Below are 21,069 nucleotides of genomic sequence, written 5' to 3' on the forward strand. Positions count from 1 at the left end.
CCCCTCATGGATTCTTTGTTAAGTCAATTAAGATGTATAACCCAATGAGGAAATACTGTTCCCAAAATATATATATGTATATATGTTGTTAGAGAGGGCTCTAAAACAAAGATGGAAATTGGAGACCTAAACAAACAAGAATACTCTAACAAATGAAAGACGTAATGGTTATTTGATAAACGAACCAAACAATAAAACATACATATCATTAAAAAAACAATTGGTAATGTTATCATGAAAAAGAACAGGCAATGCTGTTGGCTGTGCAATGCTGACTAGTATATCAATAAATCAGCCTTTAGCCCAAGCCTTCTAAAACCTTAATTAATGATCAGGAATACGACATCAATTCTTGCTGGACAGATGATAAACAGGAAACCTTGGTAAGGCTCTCGCACAGATCAGCAAAATGATAAACACAACATAAACACAATGCGTGGAAAATGCTGAATATAATTATACTACCGTGTCTAACCTGATAATAAGACACTGTCTTATTTTTTTTCCCAACAAAAAACACCATAGGGCTTATTTTCGGGCTAGGGCTTATTTCAGTTAACATTGACCCTCTTTTTATCCCCATCATGCCCCCAGTCCTGCTTTCACAGCCCCCAGTCCTCCTTTTACACAACCATGCCCCCATTCCTGCTTTCACAGCCCCCTTTCCTCCTTCTAAAGTACCATGTTCCCAGTCCTGCTCCTCACCTACGGTACAGCACTTTCCAGTTCCAGTTCTTCTTCTTGTTTTCCGCCTGCACCACTGCTCCCGCCATGTACAGAAGCGTGATGTACACGGTGACGTCATGTGCAGGGTGCCGTGCATCCCAGGGACTGGGAGCTTCTACGGTACAGTACAGTACTGTACAAGCAAGGCCGGGTGGAGATGGGGTCATAGAAGTTAGTGCACGCACTCGGCTAAGGGAAATTTTGATAGGGCTTATTTTCAGGGTAAGGCTTATTTTGGACCAGTGTCCAAAATCAAGGGTAGGGCTTATTATCGGGGAAACTTGGTATAATGCTCCTGCTCATCAATGCTAGACAGGTAAGAAGTTGTAAACCTTCTAAGTCCCACACTTAAACTAAACTAAATTGAATTATCTCAGAATTAGAGATGAAAGTGAAATTAGTAACAATAATACATTTGCTTGCAGATGAAGGAGAGTCGTGGATAGTACACAGTATTCGCAGTAGCATACTAAACTGTTTCCTTAATTATCATTTTATCATCACCATCATCACCATCATCATTAATAATCAATCTGAACTGGTACCCCTTATCTTGCGCCTATGGTTCTGCAAACAAAAATGTGTTGTTAGCCGGCCTTTACATGCCTTCACAATGGCAGGTTGCGTTCAGGGGCGAGTTAATTATGTTTATTTTCAGACTCCGCTTACCTGTGACAGCTGCTTCCTTAGTGGTAATTCAGGAGTTGTGTTGGTGATAGTCTCACCTTTTAAAAGCCATGCGTGAGTTGGCAAGTGAGCTCTAGTCTAAACTAACACATGCATATATTCAGTTTAACTGTGATTGTTGTGATAGCAGTTGCCAGGTAAGTAAGAATTGCGCAGTTAAATGGGGTCCCTTGGCGATGGGCTGCAAGCTTAAATGCATGGATCAATCCATGAACTAAAACTCCATTATTTATATAATTATTTGTGTATTAAGGTGAGTGAGTTTACTATGGTGAGTGTGGGTTCTCTGTTTCTTTAATCATCTAAGCCAGTGGTTCCCAACCTGGGGTACTAGTACCCCTGGGGGTACTCTGCATACCATTTGGGGGTACTTGAAAATAATATTGGTATTTCGATGGCAGAAGAAGAGAACCATGTTTTGTCACTTATGGTTCTGTCTTCAGTGTCATCAGCATCATCAGTGTCTCCTGGTGCTTTTGCCTGTCCAGCAATCCATGAAGAGCTGCCCTCAGACATCAGCAATCATCTGCCCAGCACTTACATGGGTGGAGGAAGCAGCGGCATTAATCCTACAGGTGTTAGTGGGAACCTTGGAGACAATACACAGCCAGCGGCCAGACATGGAAGGGCACAATTCCTGTCCGTTACTCCTTAATATAAGGATATGCATAAAGATACGCATACCTCTCACTTCCACTCCACTCGTAAGTACTTTCTATATTTCAAATTGAGGGGGTACTCTTCAATAAAAAGCCTAATCAAGGGGTATGGGAGAGAAAAAAGGTTGGGAACCACTGATCTAAACAATGTGAGCACAAACCACTGCACCCCGACCTGGGAATGGTGAGTGAAGTTTACACTACATTCCTAGGAATGGTGAGTGCGGTGGTATCCTGTGTGTGTGTGTGTGTGTGTCTTCTATTGTCTTACATGAGCAGCATGGTTTGCATAGTGGTTAGGATTACTACATCACAGCTTTGAAGTTGTAAGTTAAATTCCTGACCAGGGCACTATCTGTGTGATGTTTGCATGTTCTCCCTGTACTGTGTGTTCCCTCTAAATGCTGGCTTCCTCACACAATCTGAAAACATACTGGCAGAGCGTTTAGCTTCTGACAAAAATGTTAACCTAGGTGTGTGTGTGTGTGTGTGTGTGTATGTATGTATACATGTTATAGGGAATGCAGATTATAAACTCAGTTGCGGCAGAGACTGAGGTGATTGACTGAAATATTCTCTTTAAAGTGCTGCCTAATACAGTATGTCAGAAATGTATGCATTAACCTTTCCAGCATTAAACTCATACCGGTTTTCAAATCCTTTTTCGTTTTAGCAAATGGTAGAATGCATTAATGTTGCTGGGGTTTTCTATTTTCCCCTCATTTTTTCTGTACTGTCAGAATAATGTTTCTTCACATTGATATTTGCCATTACATATGGTACATTGTGTGCAACATGCTTTTATCCACATAGCGATACTTGAGATACTGTCCTGTATTACGCTGAGTGCTGTGTATGTAGGACCTATATACCCTATTCTCCTTTTTCCATTGCCTTCAGTACAGTTAACAATAGTATTACTTTTATAACCATGCATTGATGTGCTCTGCTGGTCGGTTTAGTTTGTGGTCAATGAGCTGATTTATTCATTTTGCAATTCAATTTTAGGTAAGAAGAAAAGAAAAATAGCGGAGAGAAACGTGAATGCAGCCAAGACAATACAGAGGCCGGTGGAAGAGCAAGAAATGGCCGCCATAAAGCTCAAGCATGAGGAAAATAGCCTGAAGAATAAAGCCTGTGATGTGGGATCAGAGGTAGGGTTCGGATATACAGTCTGTCTTGCATCCTCGTTGTTATGGTTTTCCAGATATGTTCTGTATTGTGTTAAAAATCAAACTATAAAAGATGTGGTTGTTAAAGCGAGCGCTGCCACAATATTTTGCCGTTCGCAGTTGCGATTTATATGCTAATATGGGCAGAAGCTTACATGAGCATAGGAACGCCAACTGCTGCCGCCTTATATCCGTATGACGCAAAACAGCTGGAGCATTGGTACCATCATCGCAGATCCAGGCAGACGTCCACCCCCTGAGTACAGAAAATGTCCGGGTGACACGGTGAGGTGGGGGCTTGATGTGTAGATGCTGCATCAAGCGGCTGCTAAATTAGGAAGAGTTACTCCTGTATAACAATACAGCAGCGCTTCCAAAAGGACATTTATACCCCGTTCACACCGTGAATTCCGAGTCGTACCTGGCATTTGGACATGAGTCCATCCCGGGAGCAACACGACATTTGTGATGCCCACAGTGACCCGGCTATAAGCCGGGTCGCGAACGTCATTGTGGGCGGGGGAGGAGGCAGCGCTTGGAGCTGCCGCTGTCCCCAATGGCTGCCTCCTCCATAGTGTGAACGGGACCTGTGTAGCTCGACCTGGGTTTACCCGTTCACACTGCTCAGCAACCTGGTTCTGACCCTGGAATAACCCTTCTTTTAACCCGGTCCAAAAGGTTATTTTTGTGATGTTAAAGATGTAAGAGATATATGATTGAATTGAGTTTAGTATCTAAGCAATATTTGATATACTGTAAATCTATTAAATGGTATATCTGTAGTGTATACCGTCATTAGGTCAACAGCACTAAGGTCAACATGCATTGGGTCAACATGAACCGAGGTCGACGCATAGCAAGGTCGACATGTCATTAGGCCGACACAGGCTAGGCCAACAGTCAAAAGGTCGACATGGGGTTTTTCACTTCTATTTGTGTACATATGTGCCGACGTGTGTATTTCATGCCCTACCATCCACTAGGGCGTGGTGGGAGAATAAAATAGCATGCTAAACATAGCGAGGCACCGTGCCCGAAGCATGGCTTGTGCACCGTTACAGTGTCCATGTCGACTGTGATGACATTCGTCTAAAAATTTTTTTTAAAACACACCATGTTGACCTTTTGACTGTCGACCTAGCACATGGCGACCTAATGCTTGTGTCAACCTAATGGCATTGCGACCTAAGCCAATGCGGACCTCCCTATGGGGTTTATTCTAGTTCATTCTTTCTGACAAAATCCTTCTTAGATGGACAAAACCATGTGCACTGCAGAGGGGCAGATGTAACATGTGCAGATAGAATTAGATTTGGGTGAGTTATTTTGTTTCTGTGCAGGGAAAATACTGACTGCTTTATTTTACACTGCAATATAGATCTCACTTTGAAGAAAAACCCCACCCAAATCTAATTCTCTCTGCACAAGTTACATCTGCCCCGCCCGCAGTGCACATGGTTTTGTCCATCTAAGAAGGATTTTGTCAGAAAGAATGAACTAGAATAACCCCCTATGTGTCGACCTTGGCTCATGTCAACCTTCAGTGGTCCACGCAATGCATGTCTATTTTAGTGCTGTCGACCTTATGACCCATACCCATCTGTAGTAGTGATCACCTTCATAAGATACAATACAGTATTACAATACAAATAGTAATGCACCAATGAGCTCCCAATCCTTATGGAGTGCATACAGTAACCAGTGTCTGTTCCTGTAATGCTACTGGAAACCGGCTATGAGAAACCTGTTAGTGTGCAATGTGTTTTCACAGGAGTGGTTATATTTACCAGTCCACCATTAGACGATGAGCAGAGTATGGCTTTAGTTAATACCGTGAGTCCTACCAATATACTTTGGACTTTTGCCACATTTCCCATTAGACTGTGGGGTAATTCAAAATCGTTGTCCTCAGTCAGCATGGTGGATTCCTGATGGAATTTTGTTTAACTCCTGTGATGGAGATATCAGTCCAACTCCGATATAATAAGATCCGGTGCCGTTTCGGACACCCAAGATATTTCTCTTTGTGGCTCGTTGGGTGCAAGAAATAGGGTGCTGATGCATGTTGCTTTGTCCCAAATGCAGCTTTATCAAAGGTAAAATGAATTATGTCCATCATAAACAACTGATCTCAATTAGTCAAACCAATTAATTTATTCCAAAAAACAAAAAATGGGTCACAGAGGCATACCTATTAATTAGATAACATTACAACAGGTAACTTATTAAAAACTTTGAGTTACCCCAATCAAGTGTGTACCGATATTCTACCAATGAAATCGATTGTTTATATTTCAAAGACCAATCAGATACATTGTTTACATATTCGAAATCTAGAGACCTATTATTACTGGTTACCTAACTTGGAGAAAGGGCCAGGTCACTGTTTGGACACGCCCATAAATCTGACCATCTCCGTGCATGTGCTAAGCCATCTCTGCCACTACCCATGAGCATCCTCTACATCAGTGGTTCTCAACCTCGGTCCTCAAGGACCCCCAACAGTGCACATTTTCCAGGTCTCCACACAGAATCACAGGTGAAATAATTAGCTCCACCTGTGGATCTTTTAAAATGTGTCAGTGAGTGCAGCTGTGCACCTGCTGGATGACCTGGAAAACGTGCATTGTTGGGGGTCCTTGAGGACTGAGTTAGAGAACCACTGCTCTACATTATCACTACACTTTTTAATATAGGTACAGGTGTCTGAAATCACAACTGCAACTCTGTATGGACACGGTCTGAAATGTGGTGCTATTGAGAAACATGGTAAGTAGCAAAAATCATTCCAATACTCAGGGTTGGACTGTCCCACAGGGAAAACACCCAGTGGGCTCCTCTGCCTGGGGTAGCCGTACCTAATTTTGGGGCTATGGTGTATTTTGTACAGTGCATTGCCATTATTAATCTGGTACATTATCATGCATGCACAAACCCCCCTCTGGAGATTAGCCAAACCCCTAAACAATGGCCCCTGTCACTGCATTCCCCGGTGGGCTCAGTCTGACACTGCCACTACTTGCAGTGTGCCTTGTTGGACACAAGATGACCCATGAAGACATAAAACATGGAATATGAGCTTGGGGACAACAGGGAATAAAGCTGGGGCTACCAATGACGTTATGGTGATCTGCAGAACATTTTAGGTCTACTTGTAGCCAATCACTGATCATTGCACACTTTTCCCTGCAGTCATCTTACTCATTCTTATTGTGAAATGTCGGAGATTTGTCTTCTTTAATAATATATATTGTCCAATCCAATAATTTACCACATTGTTTTTTTGTTTTTTTTTAAAGACTGCAAATGCTCCCAGCAAAAGTCAATTGATGGAGCTGAAAATTGAATCTCCGTTCAATTTAGGATGTGCTCTGAGATATATAAAAATAAATTGCCATGGCGTTATTAGTGCTCATTTGTTACATGTACTGTAGAACTTTTCGGAGTGAGAATGCATGTAAGAGTTATAATGGCCTTTAACTACAGCATTGCAAGCTGCTAAAGGCACGGACAGGAGCAACATCACTCATACAGAACACTGACTAATGAACTAATGTATTGGCTTTAAAATTACATTTTCGAAGCTGGACCTTGACTAATCAGTATCCGAATGCGGTCAAAATCCTGGCAGTTGGGATTCCGACTGCTAGAAGACTGACCGCAGATACCTGATGTTAGAATCCCAATGGATCCTAGAGATAACTACAGGGGTTAGGCACTCAGGAGGCAGTTAGAGGGTGTAGTTGGGCAGAGAGATTGGATATGGGCTACTTCTGTTAGCCCTTTGACTGTAAGTATCCAAACTGCTTGGATTTTGTACCCAACCCATTATGGGGGCAGATATACTAAGTGATAACGTGGAAGGTGATAATTCACCAGCCAATCAGCGGTGTTTGAAAAATGACAATTAGGAGTTGATTGGCTGGTGCATTATCACTTTCCACTTTATCACCACGTTATCCCTTTTTTAGGCTTAATACATCAACTCTAGTAGATGTATTAATACATCATTTTAATACATCTACCCCCCTTTGTGTCCACAGTCAATATTGACCCTATGCCTTGCAAGGCCATATCATTTCTGTCTTCCTCCTCCTGTGCTCCTAATCACATAATAGTCTTGATTCAGCCCCAACTTCTGCACATAGTACAGCCAGTTGGCTTTGTTTTAGCTTGGCGTGTACCTCTGTGGCATTGCATATTCATCTCTTTCAGATTGCATACCATGAGTGCAAACTAGAAACCCAAATTGAAAAGCAAGGAAAAAACTATTACCCCTGCAACACATATTTTAAATACTGAGAGATTGAAAGCAAATCATCTTATTTGGTCTTGGGGGGAGGGGGGGGGGGGTTGGCATGCTTTTTCTGCAATTTATGGCTGAACGCATCAATCAGAGGATGTTAGTTGGGCCTTAACAGTAAGCAATCATAGATGGTCTTTTTATCCAGCTCTAACTAATGCAACGTCACTCAAAATGTTTCTGCTTCACTAAGCAACCGCAACATAGACATTTAGCTATGAAATGTTATAGCAAAACTATACTGTACTTAAATATGTAAACCAAGAAAACACCCAAGGCACTAGTGTGGATCTATCTAAAAGGAAAGTGAGCTGGCTTGACCCAAGCAGCTGTTCACAGCAAGCTAAACATGAAAACTTCAACAAATTGTGTAACGTGAGGCATTACTGCCTCACATCACTGAGGTCATGGGTTCGATTCCCACCATGGCCCTAACTGTATGGAGTTTGTATATTTTCCCCCGTGTTTGCACGCGCTTACTCCGTGTACTCCAGTTTCCTCCCACAGTATAAAAATATACTGGTAGGTTAATTGGCACCTAACAAAAAAAAAATTAACCCTATAATGCTGACTGTACTCTAAGATAAAATCACATCATATATTTATAATCTATTGTGTATATTTATCCTAAAATAAATTATTAGAATGTTTGTAATGCTTGTAAAAATGTATTTCCCAATAAACTCAAAAAATTGCGCCAGTATATTAAAAGAAACAGATACGCAACAAAATAATATCCGTGTCATCTACATAACAACAGGAAATTGTGCCTTGGCGAAATAAATGATGCATTAGAGGAAATCATTGAGTGTTTTATCATCAGTGTGTTTTGGATAAATAAGTTTATATTATGTAGTGTTATCCAGTAAATGCAAAAATAGTTTGTATTATTTCATTTCTGGAAAAATTTCTGATGGGCTGCATGGATTGAAATCTTTCATGAGTGTCCCATTTAATAACAGGGCTGACACTACAAAATGTGGGACCCTGGACTGACAAAATAGACAGCACCCCCCCCCCCCCCCCCCCAAAAAGAAAAAAAAAATCAAGCACTATGTCAAATTAGTAGTGCCTCTAGTCACATTACACCGCACAGTAGTGCCCCTTATTCACTTTACACCACGCAGAGCCCATTCAAGTTATGCTGCACAGTTGTAGTGCAATTTATAACATTATGCCATGCAAAAGTAGTACATTCTATACGTTATAGCACACAGTAATGACACATTAGTAACTGTGAAAAACATACTGTACTATGCTTTGAAACACTCAATCGATTTCTAGGTCTTGATTATAGATGAATATCCACCAGATAGATGTAATCAGTGCAATACATAGTAGGAATTAGGGTTTGGATGCGGGGAGGGGAATGTTACAGTTAGGCTGTGGAGAGGGGGGCTAGGTTTAGACACTTTTGGTTAAGATCAGGCTGCGGATAGTGGAGATAAGGGATTAGATGGTGGGGTGGGGGTGTCAGGTTTAGGCACTAGCCAGGACAGTTAGGCTAAGGCTGCGGGAGAGGGCAGGGTTGAGGATAGGCTGTGGAAGGGATGGTTTGGGGCAGGGTAATTTATTTTTCTCTCTATATATATATATATATATATATATATATATATATATATATATATATATATAGTGGCAGTATTCTCCTGGGGCGAGCCTCTAGGAAAAAATGAGTGGCACTCTCCGGATTTTTGTAGACACGTTTATAGTGCAAAATTAATCATTACATAGTCGTCAACGTTTCAAGGCCTCAGCCTTTTCGTCAGGACGGACATAAAGTGCATACAGTGCTGTGCAAAGGAAAGAACAGAATGCCATAACCATTCTGTTCTTTCCTTTGCACAGCACTGTATGCACTTTATGTCCGTCCTGACGAAAAGGCTGAGGCCTTGAAACGTTGACGACTATGTAATGATTAATTTTGCACTATAAACGTGTCTACAAAAATCCGGAGAGTGCCACTCATTTTTTCCTAGAGGCTCGCCCCAGGAGAATACTGCCATTATTATCCCTCTGTGTGGAGGCACCACGGTCCGTGACTATACATCAGCCGAGAGTGCCAATCAAACCCTCTTCCATATATATATATATATATATATATATATATATATTAGGGGTCCCGGCACTCCAGCAGTAATTGTGCAACAACTTAGGTGCTCTTCAGTCCCGAGAGGGAAATGTACCAAAGATAGTAATGAAGTCACTCTAAGATTTTTAAACTGCACGGCGGCAGTAATCAATGAAGAGGCAAGTAGACACAAGAGTAGTGCAAATCGACGTTTCGGGCGGGTAGCCCTTTATCAAGACATGTCTTGATAAAGGGCTACCCGCCCGAAACGTCGATTTGCACTACTCTTGTGTCTATTTGCCTCTTCATTGATTACTGCCGCCGTGCAGTTTAAAAATCTTAGAGTGACTTCATTACTATCTTTGGTATATATGTATATATATATATATACAAGGAAAGATGGAAAAACCTCCAAAAGGCATCAAATTACAGATTAGACATTCTTATAAAATGTCAAGAAAAGTTTGATTTTATTTCCATCATGAATACTTTCAAAATAAAAGAAAACAAAAAATGGCATCTACAAAAGTTCAGGCACCCTGCAAAGTTAATACCTTGTACTGCCCCCCTATGGCAAGTATCACAGCTTATAAACGCTTTTTGTAGCCAGCTAAGAGTCTTTCAATTCTTGTTTGAGGTATCTTCGCCCATTCTTCCTTACAAAAGTCTTCCTGTTCTTTGAGATTCCTGGGCTGTCTGTGACGCACTGCTCTTTTAAGGTCTATCCATAGATTTTGAATTATGTTGAGGTCAGGAGATTGTGAAGGCCATGGCAAAACCTTCCCTTTATGCCTCTTAATGTAATCCACCGTGGATTTTGAGGTGTGTTTTAGGATCATTATCCATTTGTTGAAGCCAGCCTCTCTTTAACTTCAGCTTTTTCAAGTTAGCGTCCAAAATTTGCTGGAATCTTATTGAATCCATTTTTCATTCTACTTGTGAAATGTTCCCTGTGCCACTGGCTGCAAAACAACCCCAAAGCATGATTGATCCACCCCCATGCTTAACAGTTGGACAGAGGTTCTTTTCATTCAATTCTGTGCCCTTCCTTCTCCAAATGTACCTTTGCTCATTCCGGCCAAAAAGTTATATTTTAACCTCATCGGTCCACAGAACTTGATTCCAAAATGCATCAGGCTTGTCTATATGTTCATTTGCAAACTTCAAACCCTGAATTTTGTGGTCAGGACATAGAAGAGGTTTTCTTCTGATGACTCGTCCATGAAGACCATATTTGTACAAGTATTTCTTTATAGTGGAATAGTGTACCACAACTCCAGTGTCTGCCAGATCTTCCTGGCGGAATTGTGCAGTCAAACGTGGATTTTGACTTGCTTTTCTCACAATCCTGCCAGCTGTTCTGTCTGATATTTTTCTTGGTCTTCCAGATCTTGCTTTAACTTCCACTGTTCCTGATGACTGCCATTTCTTAATTACGTTCCGAACAGAGGTTATGGGCATCTGATAACGCTTTCCTATCTTCTTATCTTGCTTTTTGAGCGTCAACTATTCTCAATTTCAGTGTTCTACACAACTGCTTAGAGGATCCCAAGGTGCTGATTGTTGGGGCAAGGTCAGATGAGTCTGGGCTTTTAAAACCTTTGAGATTAACATCACCTGGTCTTTCCAGATGATGATTGAGAACAATCCATGACACTGCCAGGTCTCAGCTGTCCAAAGGGGGTGGTTCATGCTATAAACTCTGCAGGGTGCCCAAACTTTTGCAGACGCAATTTTTTTTCCTGCTATTTTGAAAGTGTAAATGATGGAAATAAAATCAAACTTTTCTTGACATGTTATAAGAATGTCTAATCTGTAATTTGATGCCTTTTTGGAGGTTTTTCAATCTTTATCCTTGGCTTCTTTTTGCACCTTAAAATTAATTTTTGCCTGGGGTGCCCAAACTTTCAATCCCCACTGTATATCTATATATAGATATTAATATCTACACATACAGAATAGAAGAGGAGAGATAGCTGGACACTTTATGCCCCAACACACAATGAAAAGCAGGCAGCTAGTACCGGGAGCTGTGCGCGCACACATGCTGCTGTTAGTACAAATAGTAATGTATGTGAGAGAAACATTTATATTGAATCAGTGCCATTTCCCAGCATTGGTGATAAAACACAATGATCCCTTTGGCTACATGCATGTCTTGTGGCCATTTATATGGAACCACAATGGATGAAAGATCCCTGACAGGTATCAGAGACTTTTATTTAGCATGTATAGTATCTCTTACTAACTGCTTTGGGGCTCATCTACATTTGGATCTACTGTAATTCATTTATAAAGATTCCTCTCAGATGTAGCAGTACACACCAATACTTCTAGGTGCCACATTCACAATCTCTCCATATATTGAACTAGACACACCCTTTGGGTGGAGCATGACACGCCCCCTCAACGGAGCCCTGTGCAAAACTCTACTACCAACTATAATCTCCCTGAAACTAGTTTTCAGAGTAGGCAAGTATGATGTAGTTATGTATATTATGTTTAAAATAAGAGAATGGGATGTACATAATTGAACTACAATGCTGATTTGTGTTGGTGTGGTCATGTAACAATAGATATTTTGTGAAATAATATTTCCCCACATTTTACTCTTTATTTCTCTCCAGAGTTGTTAGATCTATGTCACATGTAGTTGTATAGTACTGCAATACACATAATGTGGACATAATGTGGACTGTCCAGATTTGCAGTGTGGATCTTATATACTTACTGTAGCTATTGTATTTTCGAAGGTCTCCCCTGGAACATCATCTGGCAGTTTGCATGAAAGAACGGACTTGGGAAGCTCACATAAGTTTAGTGTGATAGACAGAGAGGAGGAAGACCTGGAAGCAGACATTTGTGACACTCCTGACTTATCACCAGCTGTTCAACCAAGTGGTATGACCATACCATCTAAGCACCACCTGCCTTCCAATGCTGAAGCAACTGGTAATGGAGACCTCCTTCCAGGAACATCTCCAGTCTCTCAGCAGACCCCAACAACGAGAACCCCTTGCGTGTATGGTGAAAAGTGCTATAGGTAAGTGTAATTATACTACAGGTTGAGTATCCCTTCTACGAATATCCGTTATCCGAATTATTTCGAAAACCATAATTCCAGAAAGTTAAAAAATGTTTTTGCTAAAAACTTACTAGTGACATATGTAACAGCACTACTGAGGACATGGTATGTAACTGGCACTATATATGAGCAACAAAATGATTGCTTGGCATTCAAATTCAGTGCCTGAGATAGGACACAAACTTTGTTTTATGTTTTGAAACCTTGTTTTTTGAACAAATAAAATACATTTGCATGTATTTCATGTGGATGATGTGTTTATACAGCATAAATGCAAGATACTTCAAAATACATCATTGAAATGTTAAAATATTCCGAAATACGGAATAATCCGTTATCCAAAATTCTCCTTGTCCCGAGCATTTTGGATAAGGGATACTCACCCTGTATTACTTTATTGTATAAAAAAATAGAAGATGTATGCAGCAAGCCACCAATTATACTATAAAGAGAAAATATATTTTAATGTTACCTAGTTATGGAACGGAGTTAACTACTTTTCAATTTTTATTGTTAACCCCCCCCACAAAATTTAATTTGTGGTTTTCAAGGTCAGGTGGTACTTGTTTCCTAGCACGGCGCCCAATATTTTGATCGTAGTACAACTTATACAATGGCATTGCATGCAATATAGCGGCATGCGATTCAATTTTTAATTCTAAAAGCACCCTGATGGGTGCTTTCAATGTTAAATGCACCCCCATTGGCAACGCCACCCCCACGATCAACGCCAACCCGAAGCGTGGCAAGTGTCGGCGGTACGCGCCCTCCGACCTTTTCATACCCCCACTATCCACGTCGGCGTGGAGTCGAGTTTAGATAGTGTGGCAAGCGCAACGAGCCACCGAGCCCGAAGTGTGGCGAGCCCCACGGATTACTTTACATGTATTCCTTGTCCCCTCGCTGCTCGCTGCGCTCGCCATGCTTTGGGCTCGCTGCATTTGCCACACTATCTAAAATCAGTGGGGGTATCAAAAGGTCGGAGGACGCGTACCGCCGCCCCTAGCTGCGGGTTGGTGTTGATAGTGGGGGTGGCGTTGACAATGGGGGTGCATTTAACATTGTATAATTAAAAATCGCATCGCATGCCATTTGCTGGCATGCGATGCTATGCGATATTTCATTGTACAAGCACTCCTGTTAATTTAACATGAATATCGCATCGCATCGCACACTACTAAGTATGATATGCGATGGGCGCCGTGCTAGGAAACAAGTATCGGTCAATTTATTGAACACATTAACAGTCAGAAGTTTTTTTTTTGTTATTTAACCATAATTTTAGATTGGCAACTTGGCTATTTTACCATACAGAACAGCAATAGGCAACTTGATACACTTGACTGACTGTAATGAACATCCTCCTAGCCTGTAAAAGTGGTGTACATTATCCTTAATCTCAGTAGGGAATGAAATGAAACATTTAATCAATAGGAAGCATTTGTTTGCAATAACATATCAGAAAACCTTTTCAGTATTAAATGCTATTTGTTATAGGAAGGGGCTTGGGGACAGATTCCTTATATCCCCAGACCTCTGCGATTCACACCGCCAATCACAGAAAGGCTTAAGTAGACAAGTGTCTCTGCTCTTTTATACAAGGGACATTTATTTGCTGTTTTACAGATTCATATATACATATAATATATATGTGTGTGTGTTATGGAGAGATAACGCTGTAAATATTGGATTTCTGTGATCATATTAATTCTATTTCTGCAGAGTCTTCAATTTTGTATTGATTTGTACAGCACGGTTGACTATATATAATATGACTCTGGTCAGCATTTTTCTTTCCAAATAAAAATAAGTCATATCATAGTAGATACATTTTCATTTGGACTTTAAAGCTATTATCTGTGTGGCAGACAATAAAAAGCATTCTAATTGTTATTATTATTATTATTATTATTATTATTATTATTATTATTATTATTATACAAAAAGAACAGTTTGTTCTGTAAAAAAAAAAAAGCAAAAACATTGTGGGGAAGATCTACTAACTAATACTGCTTTCACATTGCAGAAATGGGTAATGACACAGTATTCTTAAATGGGACTTTAAAACGGGTCTGAGCCTTGAGACCTTTCACATTGCAGGGGAAAACCGTTTTAAAAATCATTTAATACCATTCAAACATTCAACCCGTTTAACCCCCAAGGGACACGTTTCAAGCCATTGAAATAGAGCTGTTCAAACTGCCAAAAAAACGGCTTTAAAACGTGTAGGACTCTGCTTTTTAACCGTGTTAAAATACCGGTTAACTTTAACCGGTAAATCAACTCTGGCACTTTCACATTGCAGCCTTAAACGTTTTAAAATGGAAAAAAATCGTCAATATACCGTTTTAAAAGTGCGATGGGAAAGGGGTATAAGGGGTCTTTATAGTAAGCCTTTCTGAAGCGTTAAAGTGGATGGATATAAAGTACCAACCAGCCCGTCATTTTTCAAACACAGCCTGTAACATGGCAGTTAGGAACTGATTTTTCTCCACATTATCTCCCTCCAAGACTTAAGGGTTTATGGAATATATGTACTTAAGTCTTGAATACTGAAAAAGTAGAGATAGAGTACCAGCCAACCAGCTTTAACTCGTATTTCAGATACAGTATGTAACATGGCAGTTAGGCGCAAATTGGTTGGTACTTTGTCCCTCCATGTTATCAGTCTCCAATGGCTTAATACATCTACTTTTGGGATGGCCTTCTTTAACAGTAAGGCCATGATTCGAATTCACATACAGTTCCGATTGTTTATGGAGTTGAGCCTTTTCTTGATATTGTTTGAAAATCTCTAAAAACTTGTATGGGGCATGTGTTACAATGTGTGTATGCATGAACTCGCAGCTGCTATTGAGACATAGAGTGTGTGAAATGTATTGGGAGTTCTTAAGCAGTGATTGGAAGATGACTTTGCAGATACAAAGAGAAGTTCCACATTATGGAGATGTTTTGGGTGCGGCGGTGGTAGCCCCTGAATGGCTGACGGACAGCAAGCTCCGAGTGGCTCGCATTTTTAAATAGCCGCGGACCTGCTCTGGTAGGTTGGTGGGCTCCGTGGGTTGTCCACCTCTCTGCCCGGCTGTTGCCATTACCGCTTATGGTAATGGTGGGGAGGAGGAGGGGTAATTCGTGTGTCAAGGAGCATGCAACCCCTGGCAAAAAGAAACCCATAGCAACAAGCATGTAGGTAAGTGGCACTTATTTGTCTAGCTCCAACACTTTCATCCTGGCTCCTAAATTTAAAAAAAAATTGTCAAGCCCTGCAATAAGCAAAAACTATTTAAAATTTCAATAAAATTAGTGCCATGATGTTACTTTTCTTTTGTCTGTTAAAACACAGCTACAGAGTAATTAGCCAATTGATATCACAAATACAGCAAAAATCTCAGCCAAGCAATTGAAACACTACATTTGCATGTATTTACTAATAGTCATCCAGAAGAGCAAATAGAACCTATTCATTCAACCGGAGCTCTGTTATTATGGAGCCTGTCATTTTACTGTTGGGCATTATTGAGGTAATAGCTTATATTTTGCACTCTTGAACTACAAGCAGCAAATGTATTCAAAATGTACCAGCATTTGTCTCACTGTCTTTGTCCACTATTATTTATCAGTTCAAAAGCAACTAGATGACAAATGTTTCTCTGTTCTCTGTACTTTGTTATGATTTAAGCTTCCAATTGAAATTTGTTTATTCCTACGAGTGAAAATTCTGTTTTCTTTTTAGAATAAATTGATTTTTATTGTCTATTGCTACAGTCTAAGAAATACAGCCGCAGATATCTCTATTGTACTCAAGTTTCCCACTTTGTTTAATGGCTTGATACGGTAGTCAATGCATAATATTTACTAAAAAAAACACAATGGCGTTCTGTATTTCTACGATCATTATTATCATTATTGCTGGATTTTAATGAGCACAGTACATGTTACGGTTTAAGATGAATAGATTTTTTCTTTACCCTCAGGAAAGTTGGAATAACAACATACCATGTAGTGATCAGCCACTGGAAACCTGCAAAAAGGTTAAACATTTGTAGACAGACCTAAATGGACAAATAACTGTACTATATCTGTACTGTATATTCACATATTGTGGCTATCCGTGACACACATGTTGGTGGCCTTCTTTTAAACAGGATGTCTAAGAAATTATTGCTTCTTGTGCTAAATGTGGTCAACATAAGTTCCTTGCCAATTTCCAACTTTGGATCCATTTATCCATGAACTTAATCAATGATCTCCAAACTTCAAACAAATATAATACCGTCTAGGTGGTTGTTGATTGGATAACCAAAATGGCACACTCTGTCCACTTCGAAGTTGGCTCAACTCTGTGCAATACATTTTCAGACTTCATGATCTACTATTTGAGTTAATTTCGGCATTAATAGTGCCATTCGTCTCGAAGTTCTGACGTTCCTTGTGCTCATCACTTCAAATGAAATTCCATACTACCATGTTTGGGGTTGGGCTATAATAATCTGCTTTACATTTCTATCACTACTCCATTCTTTGCTCTTTATGAATTCCACCCCAGAGTTCCTGAGTGTCAGCTTCTTTCAGCGACAGATCAAACTCTTCTCCATTCATGAGAGTACCAAACTCTTTCCATATTTCATTATTGAAACCTCTAGTTTTAAACCGGTTTCATTCCATTTTCCTAAAGCCTCAAAGGTCAACGATCTTTGTGGAATAGAGTTCAATGATGCCAAGAGTTTCCATTCCCAAATCTGCTTGGGGGGTAAATCATTACAGTATTAAATCAATTGGAAATGCTACCGTCTGGAGGAACATTCTTGGGCTGATATTTCCAATGTGAATGCTCCAAACTTGATCTGTGCATTCCATATTCAGTTTCCACTAAATCCTAAGTGGTGTCCTGTGGCCACCTCTGAAAGCGGAAGGGAGGTACTTTCACGCCCCAGAGACTTAAACTGAGTTTCCTACTGTACCTCTGAAGGGTCTTTCCCGGCTAACACAGAGATCCGTTCCTGTTGCACATTTCCCATCACTGGCAAAGGTGTCCTTCAATGCTGTTCCTGCACAGTGATCCCTGCTTGACATGGAAGTTCATGTCTGATTATGCGGTCTGTCCCGAATGCCGGTGTACCAGCAAAAAGACCGGCATGGGCGCTGCCATCTTGGATTTAATCGGCTGACTTTCCTTGGCCAATCCGGATGCTGCTTCAAGACCAACTGATCGTAACGTCCAATCTGCTACCACTCAGTGCTAAAAATTGGACCACCTGCCAGGACTTATTTACCAATACAATGTCACTTCTACTAAGGATGTAAATAAAATATCAGGGAATATTTAAAGAGCGCATATGTGACACCAATGTTCTAGTAAAAAAATATTTGTTATTATTATTAATATTCTCACACCTGTATGGTGGACATAAAGATGAATGCATACATTTAAAATACACTCAATAAACTGCACATACAATAATAGAAATCAATACAAAAAAAGGCATAAAAAGACGTGGACACCCAATTATTTCTTAGGCTAGTTAGCCTAACTTTTTGCAGCATATATAAATAATTGGACCCAATAAAAAGTCTCTCCAATCGGTGCTTAGTTGGAAAAAATCTAATAGAACATTATCCAAGGGCTGGTGATCTTAAACCAACTTCCAATTCAGTCTCTGATTCGTTTTATTATACTTCCTATTTACCCATGTCCCAGGGCTGTTTTAACAGGATTTATTGTTGGTTGGTAAAGTCAGAGGGCGGTATTCAATGAGGATGATTCGCCAGGTTTTTATGGCGATTTTGTGCTGTAAGGCGAATTTCTGACTAAAACGGTGAATCATCCTATTCAATGACCAGATGGCGAATACATTTCAAGGTTTTTTTCGCCATGATTCACCGAGTAGCAATCGTTATCTTTTTATGGTGAAGTGGAATGTGAACTTTTAAAATAAAGTGTTTTGTTTTTTACAATTGGTGTCAAATAATCTGGAATTTTATTCTGAGGAGGGGCATGCTGTAAGCACATGAATATATATTTAATAAAAAAAAAATTATTATTATTATTTTTTTTTTTTTTACACAGAGCAGCCAGCAGTGGGCCGGAGCCGAGCCGCTCATTAGATATTCATATATTCACTTCACCTGATCATTACTTATTCATGATCGGGTGTAGTGAATATACGCGGTCCCCTGCTGGCACCCACGGGGGGCAGCCTGTGCTGCCTGGCACCCGGGGAGCCCACCTCCCCCCCACAAACGTTCTGGGGCAGGCAGGGAGACTTCCATCTCCCTGCCTGCCACCGTCCTCAGGCGTTCACCGCAGGAGCTCAAATTCGCCAGTCAGGGGCAGCGAGCCCCTGACTCGTTGAATACCGAAGCCGGCGAGGCTCCGGAACGCGGCGGCCAGTGGCGAATGTGCAGCGAATCCTAAACAGGATTCGCTGCACATCGCCAAAATCCACATTGAATACCGCCCAGAGTCGAACAATGTTGGGTAGATTTTTTAGTGCTGTGTCTGGCGATTTTCAATTGACCCACAGCAGGGTTAGAAGATGTTTAGTTAGTGCTCCGGATAACCAGTTCTAACTGCGGGATTTTGGGCAGGTTGACATAGAAGTAAAATGTGCTGCTCCTTACAAAGCCTGAATGCAGTATTAAGGAATAATATTCCTGCACTCATGAGCTGTCTATGCACAGCTGCAGGAATATTAATGCTGGGGACAGACGCTCATGAGAGCAGACTTACGGCCACGTAGAGGCTCCTTGTAGAACACGTATGGAAGGGAGCCAGTGTTCACTTGCAAAATGTGTACGCCCGTCACCGCTGCAGTCTTTGCGGATCAACACTGGAGTCTGTTCCTTTAGCACACAGCCACGCTACAATAGCGGAGTCCACGTCTTTCCACAGGTGACAATGCCTGTCAGAGGGGATGTCTTGACGCGTTTCAGAAGCTGAGGAAACCGACACAGCTTGGAGTCGGAGAAACGCGTTAATCTTTATGTATGCATTAATCTTTATATCCACCATACCGGTGTGAGAATATTAATAATAATAAAAAATATTTTTTTACTAGAACATTGGTGTCACATATGCGCTCTTTAAATATTCCCTGATAATTTATTTACATTTTTTGGGGTATTGCAGAAACTCCCCAATTGAGAGCAGCAGTGGTCACAATTTTTATTTCAATTTGAGAAATTCTGCTAGATATTGTGCGCCCGATTCTGGTTCTCCTGATCCTTCCCACTCGATGTGATAAGTGGGCGTGTGTTTAAACATATCACACGTCATCGCTGTGTAACATCGTGAGGGGGGAATAGGAGACCAAGTTTGTGTATACTTCTACTAAGGAGACTACTTAGTACTGTGCTCGCTGTTATCAGTCCTGCTTTTGTAACCTGCCCCACTGTGCTCCATTCTCCAGACTCAGGGGTATATTTATGAAGCAGTGACAAGAGAGGAGAAGTGATAAAGTGCCTGCTACTTTATCACCGGCCAATCAGCTCCTAGCTGTTCCTTTTTAAACCCATCTTGTATCTTAACAGTCAGGAGCTGATTGGCCAGTGATAAGGTACCTGGCACTTTATCACTTCTCCTCCTTTATCATTGCTTCATACATCTACCCCCTAGTCTGGTAATTAACTGACTTACTCTCTGTGACATCTGCCTGGTTCCAGTACAGCTCCCTGTATTATTCTCGTACCATTCTGCCTCCTTCTAATATTCTATTTCCATTTTGGCTCCCGCTAATATTCCTGAGCTGGATCAAACCACCAAGCTTTGTTCACATACCCACAGCTTGAGCACTCCATGCTGAACCAAGTCGAACCCAGCTATTAGGCATGACATACTTCTGATCTTTTAATTACATAGTGATTCAGGTCTGAATAACCCCCATTATTCTTATATGAGTGATAAATTTTCCTAAAGATTTTTTCTCTAATGATGTCTGTACCACAATTGTTTCACCACATTGGCTTGTCAGGACTTATGAATGTGGTGCAGTGCTCCTCGATTGTGAATGACAGTTGGTTCCGGAGTTGTGTACTCTCTGTGGGTGAGATGTACTAACCCTTAAAAAGTGATCAAATGGAGAGTGGTAAACCACCAACCAATCAGCTCCTAACAGCCATTTTTCAAACATTTTTCAGCCTGTGACATGACAGTTCGGAGCTGATTGGCTAGTAATTTATCACTCTCCATTTTATCACTTTTCAAGCTTAGTACATCTGGCCCTCTGTAACAATCTGATCTGAAAACTAAGTGATATTGCAGTGTTTACTCTCCAGCCATAAGAGGGAAGCAGACTATGGTCAGACTGGCCTTTGTCTTTTTTTTTAAAACTTTCCTCATTATAAAGGTGACATGTCATCTTCGTTCT

At 40.7% G+C, this 21,069-nt stretch overlaps 1 protein-coding gene across 1 annotated transcript in view; it reads left to right on the plus strand.

Annotated features, from left to right (window-relative positions):
• APLF (aprataxin and PNKP like factor) overlaps positions 1-21,069 on the plus strand; it is a 176,473-nt gene that overhangs the window by 105,080 nt on the left and 50,324 nt on the right. The window contains exons 6-7 of the mRNA XM_083175813.1: positions 3,081-3,226; positions 12,372-12,661. Coding sequence (XP_083031939.1) covers positions 3,081-3,226; positions 12,372-12,661 — 436 coding nt within the window. The remainder of the gene's footprint in view (positions 1-3,080; positions 3,227-12,371; positions 12,662-21,069) is intronic.

This window comes from Crinia signifera, chromosome 3 (assembly GCF_055691185.1).
Source record: "Crinia signifera chromosome 3, ASM5569118v1, whole genome shotgun sequence".
Taxonomy (NCBI): domain Eukaryota; kingdom Metazoa; phylum Chordata; class Amphibia; order Anura; family Myobatrachidae; genus Crinia; species Crinia signifera.